Below are 19720 nucleotides of genomic sequence, written 5' to 3' on the forward strand. Positions count from 1 at the left end.
AATACAGTTAGAATTTTATTTCTTAGCTGAAACATTCTAATATATAAATCCAGTGATATGAGTACATTTTCACTAGAATATTTATTCATGACCTCATCATTCCCAACCCTCTAGAAAAATGAAAGGGAACCTTGATACACTGATGTTCACACCCATTAGTGATTTTAAACTGAAGTTCTGCAAAAGCCTCCAGAAGCAGAAACAGCATGGAAGTTAACTGCCGACCCAAGGACCTTAAGGCATGCTAATAACCGTATGATGATCTTCTGTGAAAGATCACCATTATAAAATTCTTATATATATCATTCTCTCCTTTGTATATTCTTGCTTATTCAAACTTCTTTCCTTACTGATTTAAAGATATACAAATCTGAGTTCATCTTTACTATTTCTCTTACTACTAAGAGGAATTTATCTGAACCTAGATATTACTAGCGACAATCATCATACTAACTCAACAGTTTAGTTATATCAAGCTATCTTTAGTGGACATCATTTGAGAAATTATATAAAGGTCTTTGCCCATGCCTATGTCCTGAATGGTATTGCTTACGTTTTCTTCTAGGGTTTTTATGGATTTAAGTCTTACATTTAAATCTTTAATTCATCTTGAGTTAATGTTTCTATAAGGTGTAAGGAAGAGGTCCAGTTTCAGTTTTCTGCATATGGCTAGCCAGTTTTCCCAGCACCATTTATTAAATAGGGAATCCTTTCCCCATTGCTGGTTTTTGTCAGGTTTGTCAAAGATCAGATGGTTGTAGGTGTATGTGTTATTTCTGAGGCCTCTGTTCTGTTCCATTGGTCAATATATCTGTTTTGGTACCAGTATCAAGTTGTTTTGGTTACTGTAGCCTTATTGTATAGTTTGAAGTCAGGTAGTGTGATGCCTCCAGCTTTGTTCCTTTTGCTTGGGATTGTCTTGTCTATACAGGCTCTTTTTTGGTTCCACATGAAATTTAAAGTAGTTTTTTTCTAATTCTGTGAAGAAAGTCAATGGTAGTTTGATGGGAATAGCATTGAATCTATAAATTTTGGACAGTATGGCCATTTTCATGATATTGATGCTTCCCATCCATGAGCATGGAATGGTTTTCCATTTATTTGTGCCCTCTCTTATTTCCTTGAGCAGTGATTTTATGACTAAAACACCAAAAGCAATTGCAACAAAAGCCAGAATTGACAAATGGGATCTAATTAAACTAATGAGCTTCTGCACAACAAAAGAAGCTATCATCAGAGTGAACAGGCAACCCACAGGATGGGAGAAAATTTTTGCGATCTATCCATCTGACAAAGGGCTAATATCCAGAATCTACAAGGAACTTGGAAAAATTTACAAGAAAAAAACAAACAATTATATCAAAAAGTGGGCAAAGGATATGAACAGACACTTCTCAAAAGAAGACATTTATGCGGCCAATGAACATATGAAAAAAACTCATCATCACTGGTCATTAGATAAATGCAAATCAAAAGCACAATGAGATACAATTTCATGCCAGTTAGAATAGTGATCATTAAAAAGTCAGGAAACAGCAGATGCTGGAGAGGATGTGGAGAAATAGGAATGCTTTTACACTGTTGGTGGGAGTGTAAATTAGTTCAACCATTGTGGAAGACAGTGTGGCAATTCCTCAAAGATCTAGAATCAGAAATATCATTCAACCCAGCAGTCCCCAGCAATTCCATTACTGGGTATATACCCAAAGGATTACCAATCATTCTACTATAAAGACACATGCACACGTATGTATCACAGCTCTATTCACAATATCAAAGACTCGAACAAAGTCAAATGCCCATCAATGATAGACTAGATAAAGAAAATGTGGCACATATACACCATGGAATGTTATGTAGCCATAAAAAAGAATGAGTTTATGTCGTTTGCAGGGACACGGGTGAAGCGGGAAAACCATCATTCTCAGCAAACTAACACAGGAACAGAAAACCAAGCATCACATGTTCTCACTCATGGGAGTTGAACAATGAGAACATATGGGCATAGTGAGGGGAACATCACATGCCAGGGCCTGTTGGGGCATGTGGGGCAAAGGGAGGGATAGCATTAGGAGAAATACCTAACATAGATGATGGGTTGATGGGTGCAGCAAACCACCAAGGCACGGGTATACCTATGTAACAAACCTGCACATTCTGCACATGTATCCCAGAACGTAAAGTATAATAATAAAAAAGAAATAATATAAAGGTATGTTATGCTAACTTTTCCAATAACAACACTCTGCATATGCAAAGATTGCATGAGTTTAGTTATTTGAAAAGATTCAGAAGACTTGCAGAAGACACTCATGTAACAATTTCATTTAAAGTCAAAAGGTATAATATAGTGTGAGAAAGACAGTGCACATCAACACCAAGGGACCGACAGATAACCAGGTGCGAGCTCTCTAGGTGCCTATTCACACATGGATAGACTTTATCTGTGGATTGGACTACCAGGGTCTCTATCACAAACAGTGGCTTTGGGTTAGCTAGGGCAGAAGTTTCAGCGGAGTCTTTTTATCACCCCCAAGTCATGTAGCCAAGTCAGTAATTGGTGGTTTCAAGAGAAATCCATCAGTGAGCAAACTGGATTTGGTTGCCACCAAACACATTTTAAACTTTAAACTGCATATCGTAAATCCAAGTTCCCCTAAAGAGACCAATAGTCAAAGATAGATACTAAAGCCTCTCCAAGGATAATCATTAAGTTGTCCAAATCTAGCTATAAAATAACTCTGTCTTATACAGTACATCAAATACAAATGAAGAACAATGTTGTTATGCTAGAGGGGATATAAGTAGTCTCGTGTTGTAACAGTAGCAGTTTTTCATGACCCCAGAAACACACTTGCAACTCTACTACACTTGCTTTATTTCTTGGGAAGATCCTAGAGTCTTTTTCATATATGAAAACCAGGCTCTTCAATGCCAATCTGGAACCATCCAAAACAGAATCCCTTGAAGACTGGGACTAATAATTTATATTTTGAGTAAGTTTCTTAAAAGTTTTAGATTCCTTTTCCTTTTCTTTCTTTTCTTTATTTTTTATTTAGGATAAATTTAAATTTATCCTAAATTGGAGAAACATTAGCTTTGCCATTTTGAGGGAATTAGCTATAATGTCAGTTTTGTCCAATTATGTAATGTCATGTTATGTGGTTTTTTTCGAGGTCCTGTTTTGAAGTTTTTAAAAAACAGTTATCCAACCTCTAGGTGTGTTTGGCTATCCCAAGACTAGAAAGAGGGGAGACTGCCTTCAACCAGTGGTGAGTAGTGTTCACCTGACCCCAGAACCCAAAAGGGGGACTTTGTGAGAGTTGTGCATACCATATCTGAACCCTGAGAACCTCAGGTCCTGGCAAGTATTTATGGTTAGGGTTATTACAGAGAACTCAGAGCTATCAGACAAGTCAGTTCCTTCAAGCTGACTACAAATTACTGAGCAAAACCAAAGAAAGGTGGCAACAACTCTGATCTGAGGACTGGTAGCTACTTCTATTTTTTGAATCAAATGTTGTGCTTATAAGATCCAGATGTATTGGAGGAGGATGAAATTTGCTATCAGACTTTTTTCCAATTAGGTCAAGTCAAATTTAACATGAATTAAGGAATAAAATTCTATGCAATATGTCTTGGGGTAATTCATAACATTTGCAATACTACATCATGATCATATAAAGCTTCATCAAAATGCTTCCCTGATTGTTTTAAAATCAGTATAAATAGTAATTCTATTATAATTCAATGAAATTCTACCAGGTGAAATTCTGTTTGTAATTCAGTGCTCAGTTCAAATGTCTCTTCTTCTGCAAAGGCTTTTTTTCTTCCCATGGGAAAAATAGCTGCTCCATATTTACCTGACATTTTACACATAACTCTATTGTAGGACTTATAAGTTGGCTGTTTGCATGGCTAGTTTCATATGAAGCTCCTCCCTTAGGATATAGACATTGCTTCATTCACCTGTATATTCCCAGTTTTTAAAAAGTACTTGGCAAAAAACAGATGGTAGTGTTTATTACAGAATGAAATAAATTAGTAGATTCTAGTGTAAGAGGTTACAACAACTGTTGGGATGGAGAAAAAGTTGTTAAAATTAGTTAATGTTTATAAAGCATTTTCTGTTTGTGTTTTTTTTTTTTTTTAATGAGAAAATGTGGTGTAGTCTGCCTTTTTGAGGAATATTCTTATTTTATTTTTACAAATAAATTAGTAGCATTGGATTACATATAATTGGTCCACAAATTGTTAAACTACTGTCAAGCTATATATCATGGCAGAAAAGATTCCTGTTTTTGTATCACAAGAACTAAAGTGTGAGATTTAAGTGCTGAATTAAAATGTGCAATTTCACAAGAATAAAATATCAGAAACTTTTTAACAGTTTCAAAAAGCACTTTCTCTAAGAAATATACTAATTTCTTCATAGCAAAAAAAAAAATGCATTTCAATGGAAATAAAAATCACAGTAAACCTGTTTTTATTCATTAATATTATAATGTATGGAGTATATATTAAAAGTGGCTACCTTTTAAAGTGATTTAAAGTATCTTTTATTCAACTATTAAAAATAAAATGTATATTTTACTTCAGTAGAATACACTATTTTTCAAAGAAGAATGATTTCTCATTTTAACTAAAATTTAGTAAAATAATTACCTATAAATCAAACACCTACTTAAAGGCAATGCGTTTACTTTTCTGAGTAATTCTACTGATTTTTAGTATTCTGTACCCGTGAGTTTTCTCATTTCACAACTACCGCTACCATGGACTATGCCCTTGCTCTGTGCTTGACATGGCACCAAGCAAGTGGTAAATGGGATTTCATTTTCCATTCATGTATGAGACCAAAAGAAACACAGAATCAATATGGATCATTAAAACATAAGTATACATTAGAATGAGGAATCTATATTGTGAAAGACCCTAAAGATAAGATTTGCAACATCATCTGAATATATGACCGAATCATAGCTGCATGACTATTGTTATATAGCTAAGGGCACAGTCTGAGGAGTTGCTGGCTCAACTCATTAGAATGTTAAAGTGACTTTTATGCATACAATAGATCATGGCATATTAAATTGTTAGAAATGTAATTGTATTAATATTCATCTATTTTTAATCAAGGAGAATTTTAAAAATATTTTACCAAGTTAAAGATCCCTAATCAACAGAAATGATCATTCGGCAGTGGACAGAAAATATACAATAATCCCACAATAGAGCATCTCCAGGGAATAAAAGTCATGACCTTGAGTTCCAGTATTACATCATATCAGGTTTTTTTTAAAAGTTTTTTTATCTTAATATTTTAACATAGGATAGAAAAATTTTTAATGTGTGAGATAAGCCCTAATGAAAGTGAAATACAGCAGTAGGAGAAGTTTGAGAAAGCCCAAAAAATGTAGACAAAAGAAAAATGTTTGTACCTGAAAACCAAGACTTCTGACTCCTGAGATTAACCTGATAAAGAGGTCACTTTTGTCTTTGAGCTTCTTCCCAGTCAGCTGTGATCTCAGTCAAACAGAAGAGCGGGATGACTGTCAGTCAACCCCAGCTCTCAAACACAATGGCCATCTATGCGGACCTACTTATACAAGAAAAAGAGGCCTGGCAGGAGGCACATTGTATGAAGGAGAATAAAAATTGGAAGAGAAATAGTCTAAGTGGAGGGAAGGCATGAGTCCAAAATGAGGTTGGAAAAGCTTTTCCAAGCCAAGCCATTGCATGCAACCATAGCAGAGTGAGAGCATTCATTAGATCCAGTGACAAACAATCGTGAATTCTCATGGTGGTTTTTCTATTAACCAACTGCATTGACCTCGATGACCTTGGGTGAATCCCTTCTTCCTAATTACCTCAATTTAACAAATGTGTATTAAGTAGCTATTATGTTCAAGGCATCAGGCTATGCGCCAGAGAGTGGTGTTTCTCTATGGGTGGGACAGGGAGTAATTGCATCAGGATCTTCTGAGTTCCACTCCAGAATGAGCAAAGAGGAATCTCTGGAGGTGGGTAATTCCTGGGTAATTTTTAGGCATGAAATTTATCTGGCAAATAAAAAGATGAGTGAGATGAAGTTCATACCTTCAAAAATGTTCTGATCTACTTTTCTTCTCTTTAAAAAGGACTTTTGTACTAGCTGACTTATAAAAGCTTTCTGCTGCTCAGTTTAATTTTTTCCTAACAAAATTAACATTTTACAAGATATTGTCACTTAGTAAGTATAATTTTAGTTACGTGACCTAGTTCTACTTACCTAGTCATTTTTGACGTTCTTTGAATAAACTGCATGATTTCTCAGTTTCATATTCTTACTTTGAAACAAGTAAAAAAGTGTCCAACCATCAAGAATATTACATTTTCGGATGATTTTCAACAGCACCCAGAAAGGCATGGAGTCAGGGGTTAGTGGACTAGGTTCTGCTTCTCACTATTTTCCTGACTTTGGCCATACGACTTCACCTCTCTAGGCCTCAGTTCCCTCTTTCTAAGATGACAAGATAAGGGGCTAGATTATTCAGATGATAAAGTGTCTATATACTCAGATAAAGAAAAGCCTCTATGGCTCCTAAAATTTATGCAAAGTTTTATGAATCATTTCTCCTCTGTAAGCTCATAACAAGCTCTGTGAAAAACAAAACTCATTTATATGAACATCACTCTTAGGAAACTTACAAACTCATATAATCAATCCCTCTGCATTTCATTGGTTTTACTAGTGAATCATCTGTTGCATTCATTTATTCCTTTCCATTCCTACTCTAGCTGTCCTAATCCACTCCTTTTCAAATAACTCACTTGCATCAATACAACAACTTTCTATATCACCACAAGAAGCATACCAGAAATACAGATATCATGATGTCATTCACCACTTTAAAATTCTTTAGTGGTTCTCCTGTGCGTAAAGCCAAAGTCCAAACATGTAGAGGAAAGTCACACAGAAGCACTCTGCCATCCCACCAGTGTCCTTGTCGATTCTCATTTCTGACCACTACTCTACTGGGCCGTTGTGCCTACCTAACAACCCCACATACTTGTCCTACGGTTTTCTGCAAAGGTGTCATCAACTTTCATGTTTCCTGTGTTCTACTTTAGGCCTGAAATTCCTTTCATCTTCTTGCCTGCCTAACAAACTTTATGCACCCTTTATAGATATCTCTATTATTTCAATAATTATATTGTGTTCTATTATATTTTTCCATGTTTCTTCCCTGATAGATTTTACACAAAATAAAAGCTGGGATATTTACCTTTCTATTTTTAGGGCCTACGGTAGTGCCTCATCCACGGTAGATGTTCAAGAAATGATTGTAAATATAAATTTCTATGAGGTTTATGCATATTCCTTGACATGAGGACTAAAAAGTGTGCATTGTAAATTAACATTGAGAAGACATGAGCTAATCGTTCTCATTTGAGCGATGGACACATTGGAAAGGCAAATAGTCAGGGACAAGGTTTCCAAGTGAGGCAGTTCCTACCTGTTAGATCTGCATTGGGCCACCATCCCAAGTCACAAGCTTTGCAGGTGAACTCATCTTGCACATATTCGTTCTCTTTGCAGGCCGTGCAAATCCAACAGCAACTCACTTCTCCCTTCCGTATAACCTATAACATAGATATTTCATGAATTTTAAAGATAGTTTTCCCAGAAAAGTTTCTATTTCAGATGAGGGCTTGTTTTCAGACTACGAATAAAGAAAAAAAGACTAACTATGAAATAATCTTATATACTGAGGACTCTTAAGAATGTGTATACTTGAGTGTTTTAGAGTTCAGATGGAAATGTCAATTCACTCCATGCTGGGTTTGGAGGCTTTTCAATAATAATTTATTCTATAGAGTTATTTGACTACATTTTTTTTGCAGAGTTAAAAATGAAACAGTTTAATTTAATCCTTGTTTATATTAATATTTATTACTCTCAAAAAAGTAAAAAGTATACATTTTTCCTCTCTGAGAAAGTAGTTTTACCAAAAAATGTCTATAATAAAATCTTATTAATTCATAAAAGTTAAGTAATTATACAATTTTGTTGTAATTATGAAAACCTGAATTATTAGACAATTTCACTCAAGAGCAACTATATATACGTAAAAACAGAATGATACCTAAGAATACAGAATCAAGTATTGCCCTGCCTGACTTTCTCTAGTGAATTCAAAAGATCATAACAAGTATTGGTAGCAAAATTACTAGTTCAAAATTACTGGAGAGCTGCTTAATATCTGAGCAGTTTAAACTTTCCCCATTTTCAATTTGTTTGGTGAACACTTTCACACTCCGTAGTACAAAAATAAACATAAAAACAGATTGCATTTAAAGTGAGTGTTTTGTAGACAACACACAATTTGGTCTTGCATTTATCTCTAGTCTGGCAACTTCTGCCTTTTATTGTTTAGTACATTTACATTTTCTATAATAATCAGTATAATAAATCAATCATCTCTTATTTTTCTTTTATCTGTCCTATCTGTTCTTTTTTCTGCCTTCTTTTTAGCATTCTATTTTATCTCCATAGTGGCTTATTAGTTAGGCCTCTTTGCTATGTTTCAATGGTTGCTCTAAAGTTGACAATATGGGCTACTAATTTATCACAGTGTACGTTCAGATAAGATTATACTACTTTATTTATAATGTAAGAACCCGACAGTAATATTCTTCCATTTTCCCCTCCCATCCTTTAGGTTATAGTTTTATACATTTTACTTCCACATATTTATTTAATGGACCCTCACCAAATGAATTATTATTTTTGCTTTAAACTGTCATCTCTGAAATATGTTTTTTAAAATAAGAAAGACATTATATCTTATATTTACCCATATATTTACATTTCTAGTTCTTTTAATTACTTTTTATAGGTCCATATTTTGGTCATATTTTCTTCTTCCTGAAGACCTTTCTTCAACATTTACAGCAGTGCCAGCCTGAGAATATGACCTCCCTCATCTTTTATTTGTTTGAAAAACTATTAATTTTGCCTTAGTATTTCAAAAATAACATTTTCACTTGGTATGGAAGTTTAAGTTGAGTGTGTGTGTGTGTGTGTGTGTGTATATATATATATATATAAAATTTCAGCATGTTATGTCATTCCATTGTCTTAGGGAATAGAATTCTAGGTTAAAGATGATGATGATGATTATTATTATTTCTGCTTTCAGTGCTTTAAAGATGTTACTTCTTTCCTGTCTCACCTATAGTTTCTGATAAGAAGCCTGCCATAATTGTTATTTCATTCCTCTGAATGTATCAGCCCTTTCTTATTTTGGATAATATTAATTTTTTTATCACTGGTTTTTAGCAACTTAATTGTAATGACTTCTTTGTGTTTATCCTGCTTAGAATTTGCTGAGCTTTATGGATGTGGGTTTACATTTTCATTACTTTTAAAATTTTACAGCCATTATTTCTTCAGGTTTTCTTCTGATTTGCTTCACTCTCCCATCCTTTTGGAGCTTCAGTTGCACTTATAGTCTACCCCCCAGGTATTACTCTGAAAGTAACTGAGAGTCTGCTCATTTCTTTCAGTATTTAATTTTTTCTCTTTGTGCCTCATTTGCCTGTTTCCTATTGCTATGTTTTTCAGTTCATTGACCTGTAGTTCTACAACAACTAATGTGTTGTTAATCCAATCCATTAAAATATTTTTTTCTTAGATATGTTATTTTTCATCTTTATAATTTCTATTCTGTTATTTTTTATATTTTCATTTTTCTTCCTTTTATATTTATATCTTCTTTTAAATCTTTTAGCATGTATTTATCCTTGTGTTTTAATGCCCTTGACTGCTAATTTCAACATGAATGTAATTTCTGGAACTGTTTCTATTGCTTGGTTTTCTTCCTGGTAATGTGACACATTTTGCTGCTTGGTCAAATCTGTAAATTTTTGGCCAGATGCAAGACATTGTGTGTATTAAGGTGTAGAGTGCGGATTTATTTTTCTTCCTTTTTTAAACGAGTGTTGGACTTTGTTTGAGCAAACAGTTAAGCAACTTACAGCTCAGTTTGTTCCCTTTGAGCTTTGATTTTAAACTATTAGAGCAAGTCTAGAATAGTCACTGCTCGAGGAATAGTTTCGCCTCATTATTAAGATGTGACCTTCCAAGAGCTTTTACTTAATTCCTTACGTATTCAAGCAAGATATCTCTACTCTGACTGGTGAAAATTGGAAAATTCCTGGCTCCATGTCAGTTTGGGAATCCATCTCCCTAGTAAGTGTTCCTTACCTGGACTCAAAATTCCAACCGGCTGACATGTAGATTAGTATTCAATCAAATACTCAAGGGAATGCCTATGCTAATTTCTGTGACTTCTTTTTTGCACAGATCCATCATCTTCCATACTTTGCACTACAAATTCTAGCTATTTTGGTCCTCCTAAACTCTGATTCTGTCTTCTTAAATTAGCAATATGGCCAAGCTCCATTTGTTTTCTCTCTCAAATGAACAACAATCAGGAAATTGTTTCTGTCTTTCTGTCTCCAGGCAGAAAGCATGAGTGATTTTAGGGTTCACCTTATTCGTTTCCCCTCACTTCCATGAACTCAAGGTCAGGTACTGTTTTCCAATGTCTGAATATAGTTGTTTTGTATACTTCATCAAGATTTCTAGTTGCTTATGGCAGAAGGCTAAGTCTGGACTCTGTTAATCCCTCATCTCTGGGAACAGAAGTTCCTCTCTAACAGAATAAAAGTGATCAAATATTCCCATATGTAAAATCAGAAACTAAACTCTAATTACTGCCATACTTTAAAATGATAGAAACCATAGCCTTCATAAAAATAAAATTATCTTCCTGCACATCAGGTTGACATTTATACCACTGTTTTAGAATTACACAAAAAGATTAAATGACAGAATATTTTCAGCAAGTATAAAAGGTTTTCTATTTCTACTTGTACTTTCAAATAACTTTTGAAAGTAGAGCCAAATTAAGTCTTTTTGAAAAAACTCACACCTATCCTCAAAATAGGCATGAGAAATTTAAATTATAAAAGATATCTTTTCTAAATGATATAACAAAAATTGAATTAATAAATAAATGCTACTGTCTTACTCTAATTAGGATAAACAGTACAGTAAGAACCATCACAAATTACTGTATTTCACTTCAACCAGCTGTGTCTTTCTCTCCATGTAAAATTAGTACCGCTAATTAGACAAATTCAAAAGACAATAATGCTAAACAAATTTACTCATGCAGGATGACTCGTGAAAGTAGATTCTGCAAATAACTAGTACATGGAAGCTCTTTGACATTAGCTTTTGACTGACTGAAGACATTAATGAATAAGTTATTAGCTTATACCTTTAATACAGAATGAAAAATAGAGATGTTTAAATGGAGTTACTTTTTTAATCCTCCTTCTTTATGCACCAAGTGCATCAAGCATGTGTACTTTCACCATATAATATCTGTAGGATGAAATGTATCCTTTCTATCTTCATAGTCACCCCTCTAGACTCAGACTTTATTACTTTACACTGAAATTATGCTCCCTGCCCATAGTATGATCCATTGTATATATCTAGGGACTTATATACCATGCCTCTAATTTCTTCTCACTCCAGAGTAAGATGCACATAGCTACCAAGATCATCCAAATAGCCTGTAGCTCCTCAGAGAAAAGGACTATGCCATCCTTTTAGTGATCAAGGCACAGAAATATATCAAAAATACATAGCCAATGAATGAGTAGTGAATGGAATATTTTTCCAAAATATAATTAGATCACTCAAAGAACTTTGGTGCTTCCTATTTTAATACCTTTGAAACACAAGTTCTTCAGTCAGGCATTCACTTGGCCCCTAGTTTTTGTTTCTGTACCTGATTTTGTTTGTTATTAATTTCTTACATTTGTATGTGAAAAAAGGAAGGGCAGTCTCTGTGCTTAAATGCATATTACCTTCTATTTAGAATGTCATTTTTTCTACATAAGACCCTCCATGTCACTGCTTTCAAGATGAGACACAAAAGTCACATGCTTCAGTGAGTATTTTAGAGCAGTGAGTCTTTCAAAACATTATTTTATTTGAAACTCTTAATCAACAAAAATATGGTTGATATTTTATTACCACAGGTTAGCTTTTGTCCTCTAATTGTTTTACAAATATGTGGTAGATAAGTTTAATTCAAACAAGTTGTTTTTAAAAAAATTTCTTAAGTTATTATATCTATATATGTTCTAGTTTCCCCAAAGTGACAAATTTAAAATTATTTTTATATTTGTTATTGTAACTGATATTTCTTTTGTATGATGTATACATTCAATAAGTAAGTGTTTAATTTTTGTCACACTAAAATGCTTTTTATGTCAACTCTGTGTCATAGTAAAAGTTTTGACATTTCACTGAAACCTCCCTCGAAGGACTAAGGCTTTCTAAGACCTACCTGCCTTGATTCTTTCTACATCCTGTGTACATGGTTCTATGCTTGTCAGTGAGACTAGGTGATCTGCTGCTACACACAATGTTATGATTCATTTTATATACACTGTGAGTGTCTTAAAACATTTATAGCATAGAAAATTAAATGTCCACTTTGGGACTGCACTTCTGAAGCAACATGAAAAGGATTTGTTTAGATTAAAATTTTATTTACAGAAAAGATGAAAGAAACTCAACAGCATCAAGAGAACATAATGGTGGAAAAGTAACTGAAAAAAGGTAAAAGACAAAATTTTCTTTGTAAGAGAAACATCTGAAAGACTAAAAAGAATGAAGGAACTGTTGAGAAATGTCTGTTCATATCCTTTGCCCACTTTTTGATGGGGTTGCTTGTTTTTTTCTTGTAAATTTGTTTGAGTTCTTTGTAGGTTCTGGATATTAGCCCTTTGTCAGATGAGTAGATTGCAAAAATTTTCTCCCATTCTGTAGGTTGCTTGTTCACTCTGATGGTAGTTTCTTTTGCTGTGCAGAAGCTCTTTAGTTTAATTAGATCCCATTTGTCAATTTTGGCTTTTGCTGCCGTTGCTTTTGGTGTTTTAGACATGAAGTCTTTGCCCATGCCTATGTCCTGAATGGTACTACCTAGGTTTTCCTCTAGGATTTTTATGGTATTAGGTCTAACATTTAAGTCTCTAATCCATCTTGAATTAGTTTTCGTATAAGGAGTAAGGAAAGGATCCAGTTTCAGCTTTCTACTTATGGCTAGCCAATTTTCCCAGCACCATTTATTAAATAGGGAATCCTTTCCCCATTTCTTGTTTCTTTCAGGTTTGTCAAAGATCAGATGGCTGTAGATGTGTGGACTCTGTTCTGTTCCATTGGTCTATATCTCTGTTTTGGTACCAGTACCATGCTGTTTTGGTTACTGTAGCCTTGTAGTATAGTTTGAAGTCAGGTAGCGTGATGCCTCCAGCTTTGTTCTTTTGACTTAGGATTGTCTTGGAGATGCGGGCTCTTTTTTGGCTCCATATGAACTTTAAAGCAGTTTTTTCCAATTCTGTGAAGAAAGTCATTGGTAGCTTGATGGGGATGGCATTGAATCTATAAATAACCTTGGGCAGTATGGCCATTTTCACGATATTGATTCTTCCTATCCATGAGCATGGAATGTTCTTCCATTTGTTTGTGTCCTCTTTTATTTCACTGAGCAGTGGTTTGTAGTTCTCCTTGAAGAGGTCCTTTACATCCCTTGTAAGTTGGATTCCTAGATATTTTATTCTCTTTGAAGTGATTGTGAATGGAATTTCATTCATGATTTGGCTCTCTGTTTGTCTGTTACTGGTGTATAAGAATGTTTGTGATTTTTGCACATTAATTTTGTATCCTGAGACTTTGCTGAAGTTGCTTATCAGCTTCCATTCATACAGCCAACAGACACATGAAAAAATTCTCATCATCACTGGCCATCAGAGAAATGCAAATCAAAACCACAATGAGATACCATCTCACACCAGTTAGAATGGCAATCATTAAAAAGTCAGGAAACAACAGGTGCTGGAGAGGATGTGGAGAAATAGGAACACTTTTACACTGTTGGTGGGATTGTAAACTAGTTCAACCATTATGGAAAACAGTATGGCGATTCCTCAAAGTTCTAGAACTAGATGTACCATATGACCCAGCCATCCCATTACTGGGTATATACCCAAAGGATTATAAATCATGCTGCTATAAAGACACATGCACACGTATGTTTATTGCGGCACTATTCACAACAGCAAAGACTTGGAATGAACCCAAATGTCCATCAGTGACAGACTGGATTAAGAAAATGTGGCACATATACACCATGGAATACTATGCAGCCATCAAAAAGGATGAGTTTGTGTCCTTTGTAGAGACATGGATGCAGCTGGAAACCATCATTCTTAGCAAACTAACACAAGAACAGAAAACCAAACACCGCATGTTCTCACTCATAGGTGGGAACTGAACAATGAGATCACTTGGACTCGGGAAGGGGAAACATCACATACCGGGGCCTATCATGGGGAGGGGGGAGGGGGGAGGGATTGCATTGGGAGTTATACCTGATCTAAATGACGAGTTGATGGGTGCTGACGAGTTGATGGGTGCAGCACAGCAACATGGCACAAATATACATATGTAACAAACCTGCACGTTATGCACATGTACCCTAGAACTTAAAGTATAATAATAATAATGATAAATAAATAAATAAATAAATAAAAGAAAAAAAAAGAATGAAGGAACTGGGTCTACTTTAATTAGAATTGTAGAAGAGATTAAACTGCTTCTGGTCCTCTAGGCGGAACAAGATGGTGGAACAGAGAATTCTACCTATTGTCTGCCTCCCCCACCAAGGACACCAACAAATATTTACAGAGAATCAAAAATCAAGTGAACACTCAGTATCTGGTTTTAACTTCGTATTGATGAAAGAGGCACTGAAGAGTTAGAAAAAACAGCCCTGAATTGCCAATGCCTCCACTTCTCCACCCTCTAGATGCTGCAGCATGGTGCAGAGAGCATCACTAGGTGTTTAGGGAGGGAAAACACAGTAATTGTGAGGCACTGAACTCTGTGCTGTCCTGTTAGAACAGAAGGGAAAACCAGATCAAACTCAGCTGATGCCCACCCACAGAGGGAGCATTTAAACTAGCCCTAACCAGAAGAGACTCACTGATTCTATGGGTTCGAACTTAAGTGCCTGCAAACCTTGTCACCGAGGTCTACAGGATACTGTGTCTCCAAGTAAACTTGAAAGGCAGTCTAGATCATAAGGATTGGAACTTTTAGGTGAGTCCTAGGGCTGAACTAGGCCCAGAGACAGTGGACTGGTGGGGGACAGACAACATACTGGGACAACAGCTGGGGCAGGATTAGGGAGTGGTGGTATCACGCCTCCCCTAACCCCAGGCTGTATAGTTTGTAGCTCCAAAAGAGACCCCTTCTTTCCACTTGGGGAAAGGAGAGGAAAGAGTGCAGAGGACTTTGTCTTGCGTCTAGGATAACAGCTCAGCCACAGCAGGATAGGGCACCCATCAGAGTTGTGAAGCCCCTGTTCTAGGCCCTAGCCCCCAGAGGACATTTCTAGACACATCCTGGACCAGAAGGGAACCCGTTGCCTTGAAGGAAAGGATTCAGTCCTGGCAGCATTTATCACCTGTTAACTGAAATGTCCTTGGGCCCTGTATAACCAAAAGCAATACACAGGTACTACATTGAGGGCCTTGAGTGAGCCTCTGAGACTGGCTTCAGGTAAGACTCAACAGATTACCAGCTGTGGTGGATATGGGGCAAAACGCCTTCTGCTTGGGAGAAGCAGAGGGGAAAGAAAACGGGCTTTGTCTTAAGTACCAGCATGGCCACAAGTGGATAGAGTACCAAATGGGCTCTTGGGTCCTTGATTCCATGGCTTGACTCTTGAACTACATTTCTGGATCTGCCTTGGGCCAGAGGGAAGCCCAGTGCCCTGAAGGGTATGTCCCATGCCAGGCAGCATTTACCACAAGCTGACTTCAGAGACTTGGGCCTTAAGGGAACATCAGGGGTAGTCTGCCAGTACTCCTTATGGCCTGGGGTGGCAGTAATTATGGAGTGAGTCTCCTTTACCTTTGGAAAGATGCCAAAGGGTACTCTGACAGATGCCTTTTGGAAAAGGGGAAAGAGTGTGAAGAACTGCATCTTGTGGTTTGAGTGCCAGCTCAGCTACAGTATGATAAAACACCAGGTAGACTTCTAAGGTTTTTGACTCTAGTCCTTGACTCCCAGATGGAACTTCCAAATCCACACAGGGCTATGGGAGACTTTGCTGTCCTGAAGGGAAGAACACAGACCTGGCTGGCTTTGCCACTTGCTGTTTGTAGAGCCCAGGGCCTTGAGCAGACATAGGTAGCAGAGAATGGTTATAGCAGGCCTTGAGAAAGACCCAGTACTGTGCTGACTTGTGGTTTGACCTGGCAAAGTCATAGTTGTGGTGGCCACAGGGGTACTTGTGTCACTCCACTCACAGTTTTAGGTGGCTTAGAACAGAGAGAGAGAGAGAGACTCTATATGTTTGAGAGAAAGTAAGGGAAGAGAACAAGAGTCTCTGGTAACCCAGAGACTTGTCCTGGATCTTGTCCAAGATCATCAAAGTGGTACCTCTGAGTCTGCAACAACCACAGCATTACTAGGGTTGGGAAGCCCCTTAAAGCAGATACATCTTGGATCACAGTACCCAAGTACTTTCAAATATCTGGAAAGCCTTTTCAAGAAGGATGGTTACAAATAAGCCCAGACAGTAAAAGCTACATTAAATACCCAAATCCTCAATGCCCATTCACCAAAGAACATATACTAGCATCAACACCATCCAGGAAAACATGACCTCACTAAATTAACTAAATAAGGCACCAGAAACCAATCTTGGAGAAACAGAGATATGAGATCTTTCAGAGAGAGACTTCAAAATAGCTATGTTGAGGAAACTCAAAGAAATTCAAGATAACACAGAGAAGGAATTCAGAATTCTATCAGATAAATTTAGCAAAGAGATAGAAATAATTAAAAAGAAACAAGCAGAAATTCTGAAGCTGAAAAATGCAATCAGCATACTGAAGAATGCATCAGAGTCTTTTAATGCAGAATGGATCAAGCAGAGAAAACAATTAGTGACCTTAAAGTCAGGATATTTTAAAATACCTATCAGAAGAGATAAAAGAAAAAAAAATAAAGGACACCTACAGAATCTAGAAAATAGCCTCAAAAGGGCAAATCTAAGGATTATAGGCCTTAAAGATATGGCAGAGAAAGAGAGAGAGGTAGAAAGAATGTTTTAAAAGGTAGTATCAGAGAACTTCCCAAATGTAGAGTAAGATATCAATATCCAAGTACAAGAAGGGTATTGTATGAGTCTGTTCTCATGCTGCCAATAAAGACATACTTGAGACTGGATAATTTAAAAAGGAAAAAGTTTTGACTCACAGTTTCACATGGCTGGGGAAACCTCGCAATCGTGGCGCATTACAAAGGAATAACAAAGTCACATCTTGTATGGTGGCAGGCAGGCAAGAGAGAGAATGTGCAGGGAAACTCACCTTTATAAAACAATTCACTTATTCACTATCACGAGAATAGCACTGGAAAGACTGGCCCTCATGATTCAATTACCTCCCACTGGGCCCCTCCCATGACATGTGGGAATTATGGGAGCTACAATTTGAGATTTGGGTGGGGACACAGCCAAACCATATTATTCTGCCTCCTGGCCCCTCCCAAATCTCATGTCTTCACATTTCAAAACCTATTATGCCTTCTCAACAGTCCCACAAAGTTTTAACTCATTTCAGAATTAACTCAATAGTCCACAGTCCAAAGTCTCATCTGAGACAAGGTAAGTTTCTTCCATCTATGAGGCTGTAAAATCAAAAGCAAATTAGTTACTTTCTAGATACAATGAAGGTACGGGAATTGGGTAAATAACATCTATTCCAAATGAGAGAAATTGGCCAAAACAAAAGGGCTACAGGCCCCATGCAAGTCCAAAATCCATGAAACCTTAAAGTTCCAAAATTATCTCCTTTGACTCCATGTCTCACACCCAGGTGATGCTGATGCAACAGGTGGGTTCCCATGGTCTTGGGCAGCTCCACCCCTGTGGCTTTATAAGATATAGCCCCACTCGCGGTTGCTTTCACAGACTGCTGTTGAGTGTCTGGAGCTTTTCCAGGCACACGGTGCAAGTGTCACTGGAATGGGTCTACCATTCTGAGGTCTGGAGGATGGTGGCCCTCTTCTTACAGCTCCACTAGGCAGTTCCCCAGTGGGAACTCTGTATGGGGGCTTACACCCCACATTTCCCTTCTGCACTTCCCTAACAGAGGTTCCCCACGAGGGTTCCACCCCTGCAGCACACCTCTGCCTGGACATTCAGGTATTTCCATGTATCCTCTGAAATCTAGGTGGAGGTTCCCACTCCTCAATTCTTCCATGCACCCACAAGCCCAACAAGTGTGTAAGCCACCAAGGCTTGGGGCTTGCACCCTCTGAAGCAATGGCTTGAGCTCTACATTGGCCCATTTTAGCCACGGCTGGGATGCACAGCACCAAACTAACGCAGGAAGCCATTTTTTTCCTCCTAGTCCTCTGGACCCAAAGGTCTCTCACATGCCCTGTAGATATTTTTCCCATAGTTTTGGTAATTAGCATTGGGCTACTCGTTACTTATGCAAATTTCTGCAGCCAGCTTGAATTTCTCCCTAGAAAATGGGTTTTTCTTTTTTAATGCATCATCAGGCTGCAAATTTTCCAAACTTTTATCCTTTTCACCTCTTGAAGGCTTAGCTGCTTAGAACTTTCTTCCACCAGATACGTTAAGTTGTCTCTCTCAAATTCAAAGTTCCACAGGTCTCTGGGGCAGGGGCATAATGCCACCAGTTTATTTGTATAGCAAAAGTGGCTTTTACTCCAATTCCTAACAAGTTTCTCATCTCCATCTGAGACCACCTCAACCTGGACCTTATTGTCCATATCACTATCAGCATTCTGGTCAAAGTCATTTAATAAGTCTCTAGGAAGTTCCAAACTTTCCTACACTTTCCTATCTACTTCTGAGCCCTCCAAACTGTTCCAATCTCTGCCTGTTACCCAGTTCTAAAGTTATTCCACATTTTCAGGTATCTTTGCAACAGTCCCCCACTCCCAGTGCCAATTTACTGTATTAGTCTGTTCTCACGCTGCTAATAAAGACGTACCCAAGACTCGGTAATTTATAAAGGAAAAAGGTTTAATGAACTCCCAGTGCAACATGGCTGGGGAGGCCTCACAACCTCCAAGGCCTCACAACCAAATAGAAGGCAAAGGAGGTGTAAAATCACATCTTGCATGGTGGCAGGTAAGAGAGAGAACATGTGCAGAGGAACTCTCCTTTATAAAACCATCATATCTTGTGAGACCTATTCACTATCATGAGAACAGCACCAGAAAGACCCACCCTCATAATTCAATTACCTTCCACCGGGTCCCTCCCATGACATGTGGGAATTCTGAGAGTTACAATTTGAGATTTGGGTGGAGACACAACAAAGTCATATCAATTATAGAACTCTGAGCAGTTTGAAACCAAAGAATGCTACCTCAAGGCATTTAATAATCATAGTATTAGGTAAAGAATGAAGAAAGAATTCTAAAAGCAGCAAGAGAAAAGAAACGATTAACATAAAATGCAGCTCCTCAGTGGAAACTTTACAGGCCAGGAGACAGTGGGATAACATATTTAAAGTGCTGAAGAAAAAAAAACTTTTA

At 37.0% G+C, this 19720-nt stretch overlaps 1 protein-coding gene across 4 annotated transcripts in view; it reads right to left on the bottom strand.

The window, feature by feature from the left end:
• The window catches only part of GRM1 (glutamate metabotropic receptor 1), a 421079-nt gene that overhangs the window by 44372 nt on the left and 356987 nt on the right, over positions 1-19720 (bottom strand). For all 4 annotated transcript variants that reach the window (XM_050787344.1, XM_050787343.1, XM_050787342.1 and 1 more), the window contains one exon: positions 7500-7626. In XM_050787344.1, coding sequence (XP_050643301.1) covers positions 7500-7626 — 127 coding nt within the window. The remainder of the gene's footprint in view (positions 1-7499; positions 7627-19720) is intronic.

Source organism: Macaca thibetana, chromosome 4 (assembly GCF_024542745.1).
Source record: "Macaca thibetana thibetana isolate TM-01 chromosome 4, ASM2454274v1, whole genome shotgun sequence".
Taxonomy (NCBI): domain Eukaryota; kingdom Metazoa; phylum Chordata; class Mammalia; order Primates; family Cercopithecidae; genus Macaca; species Macaca thibetana.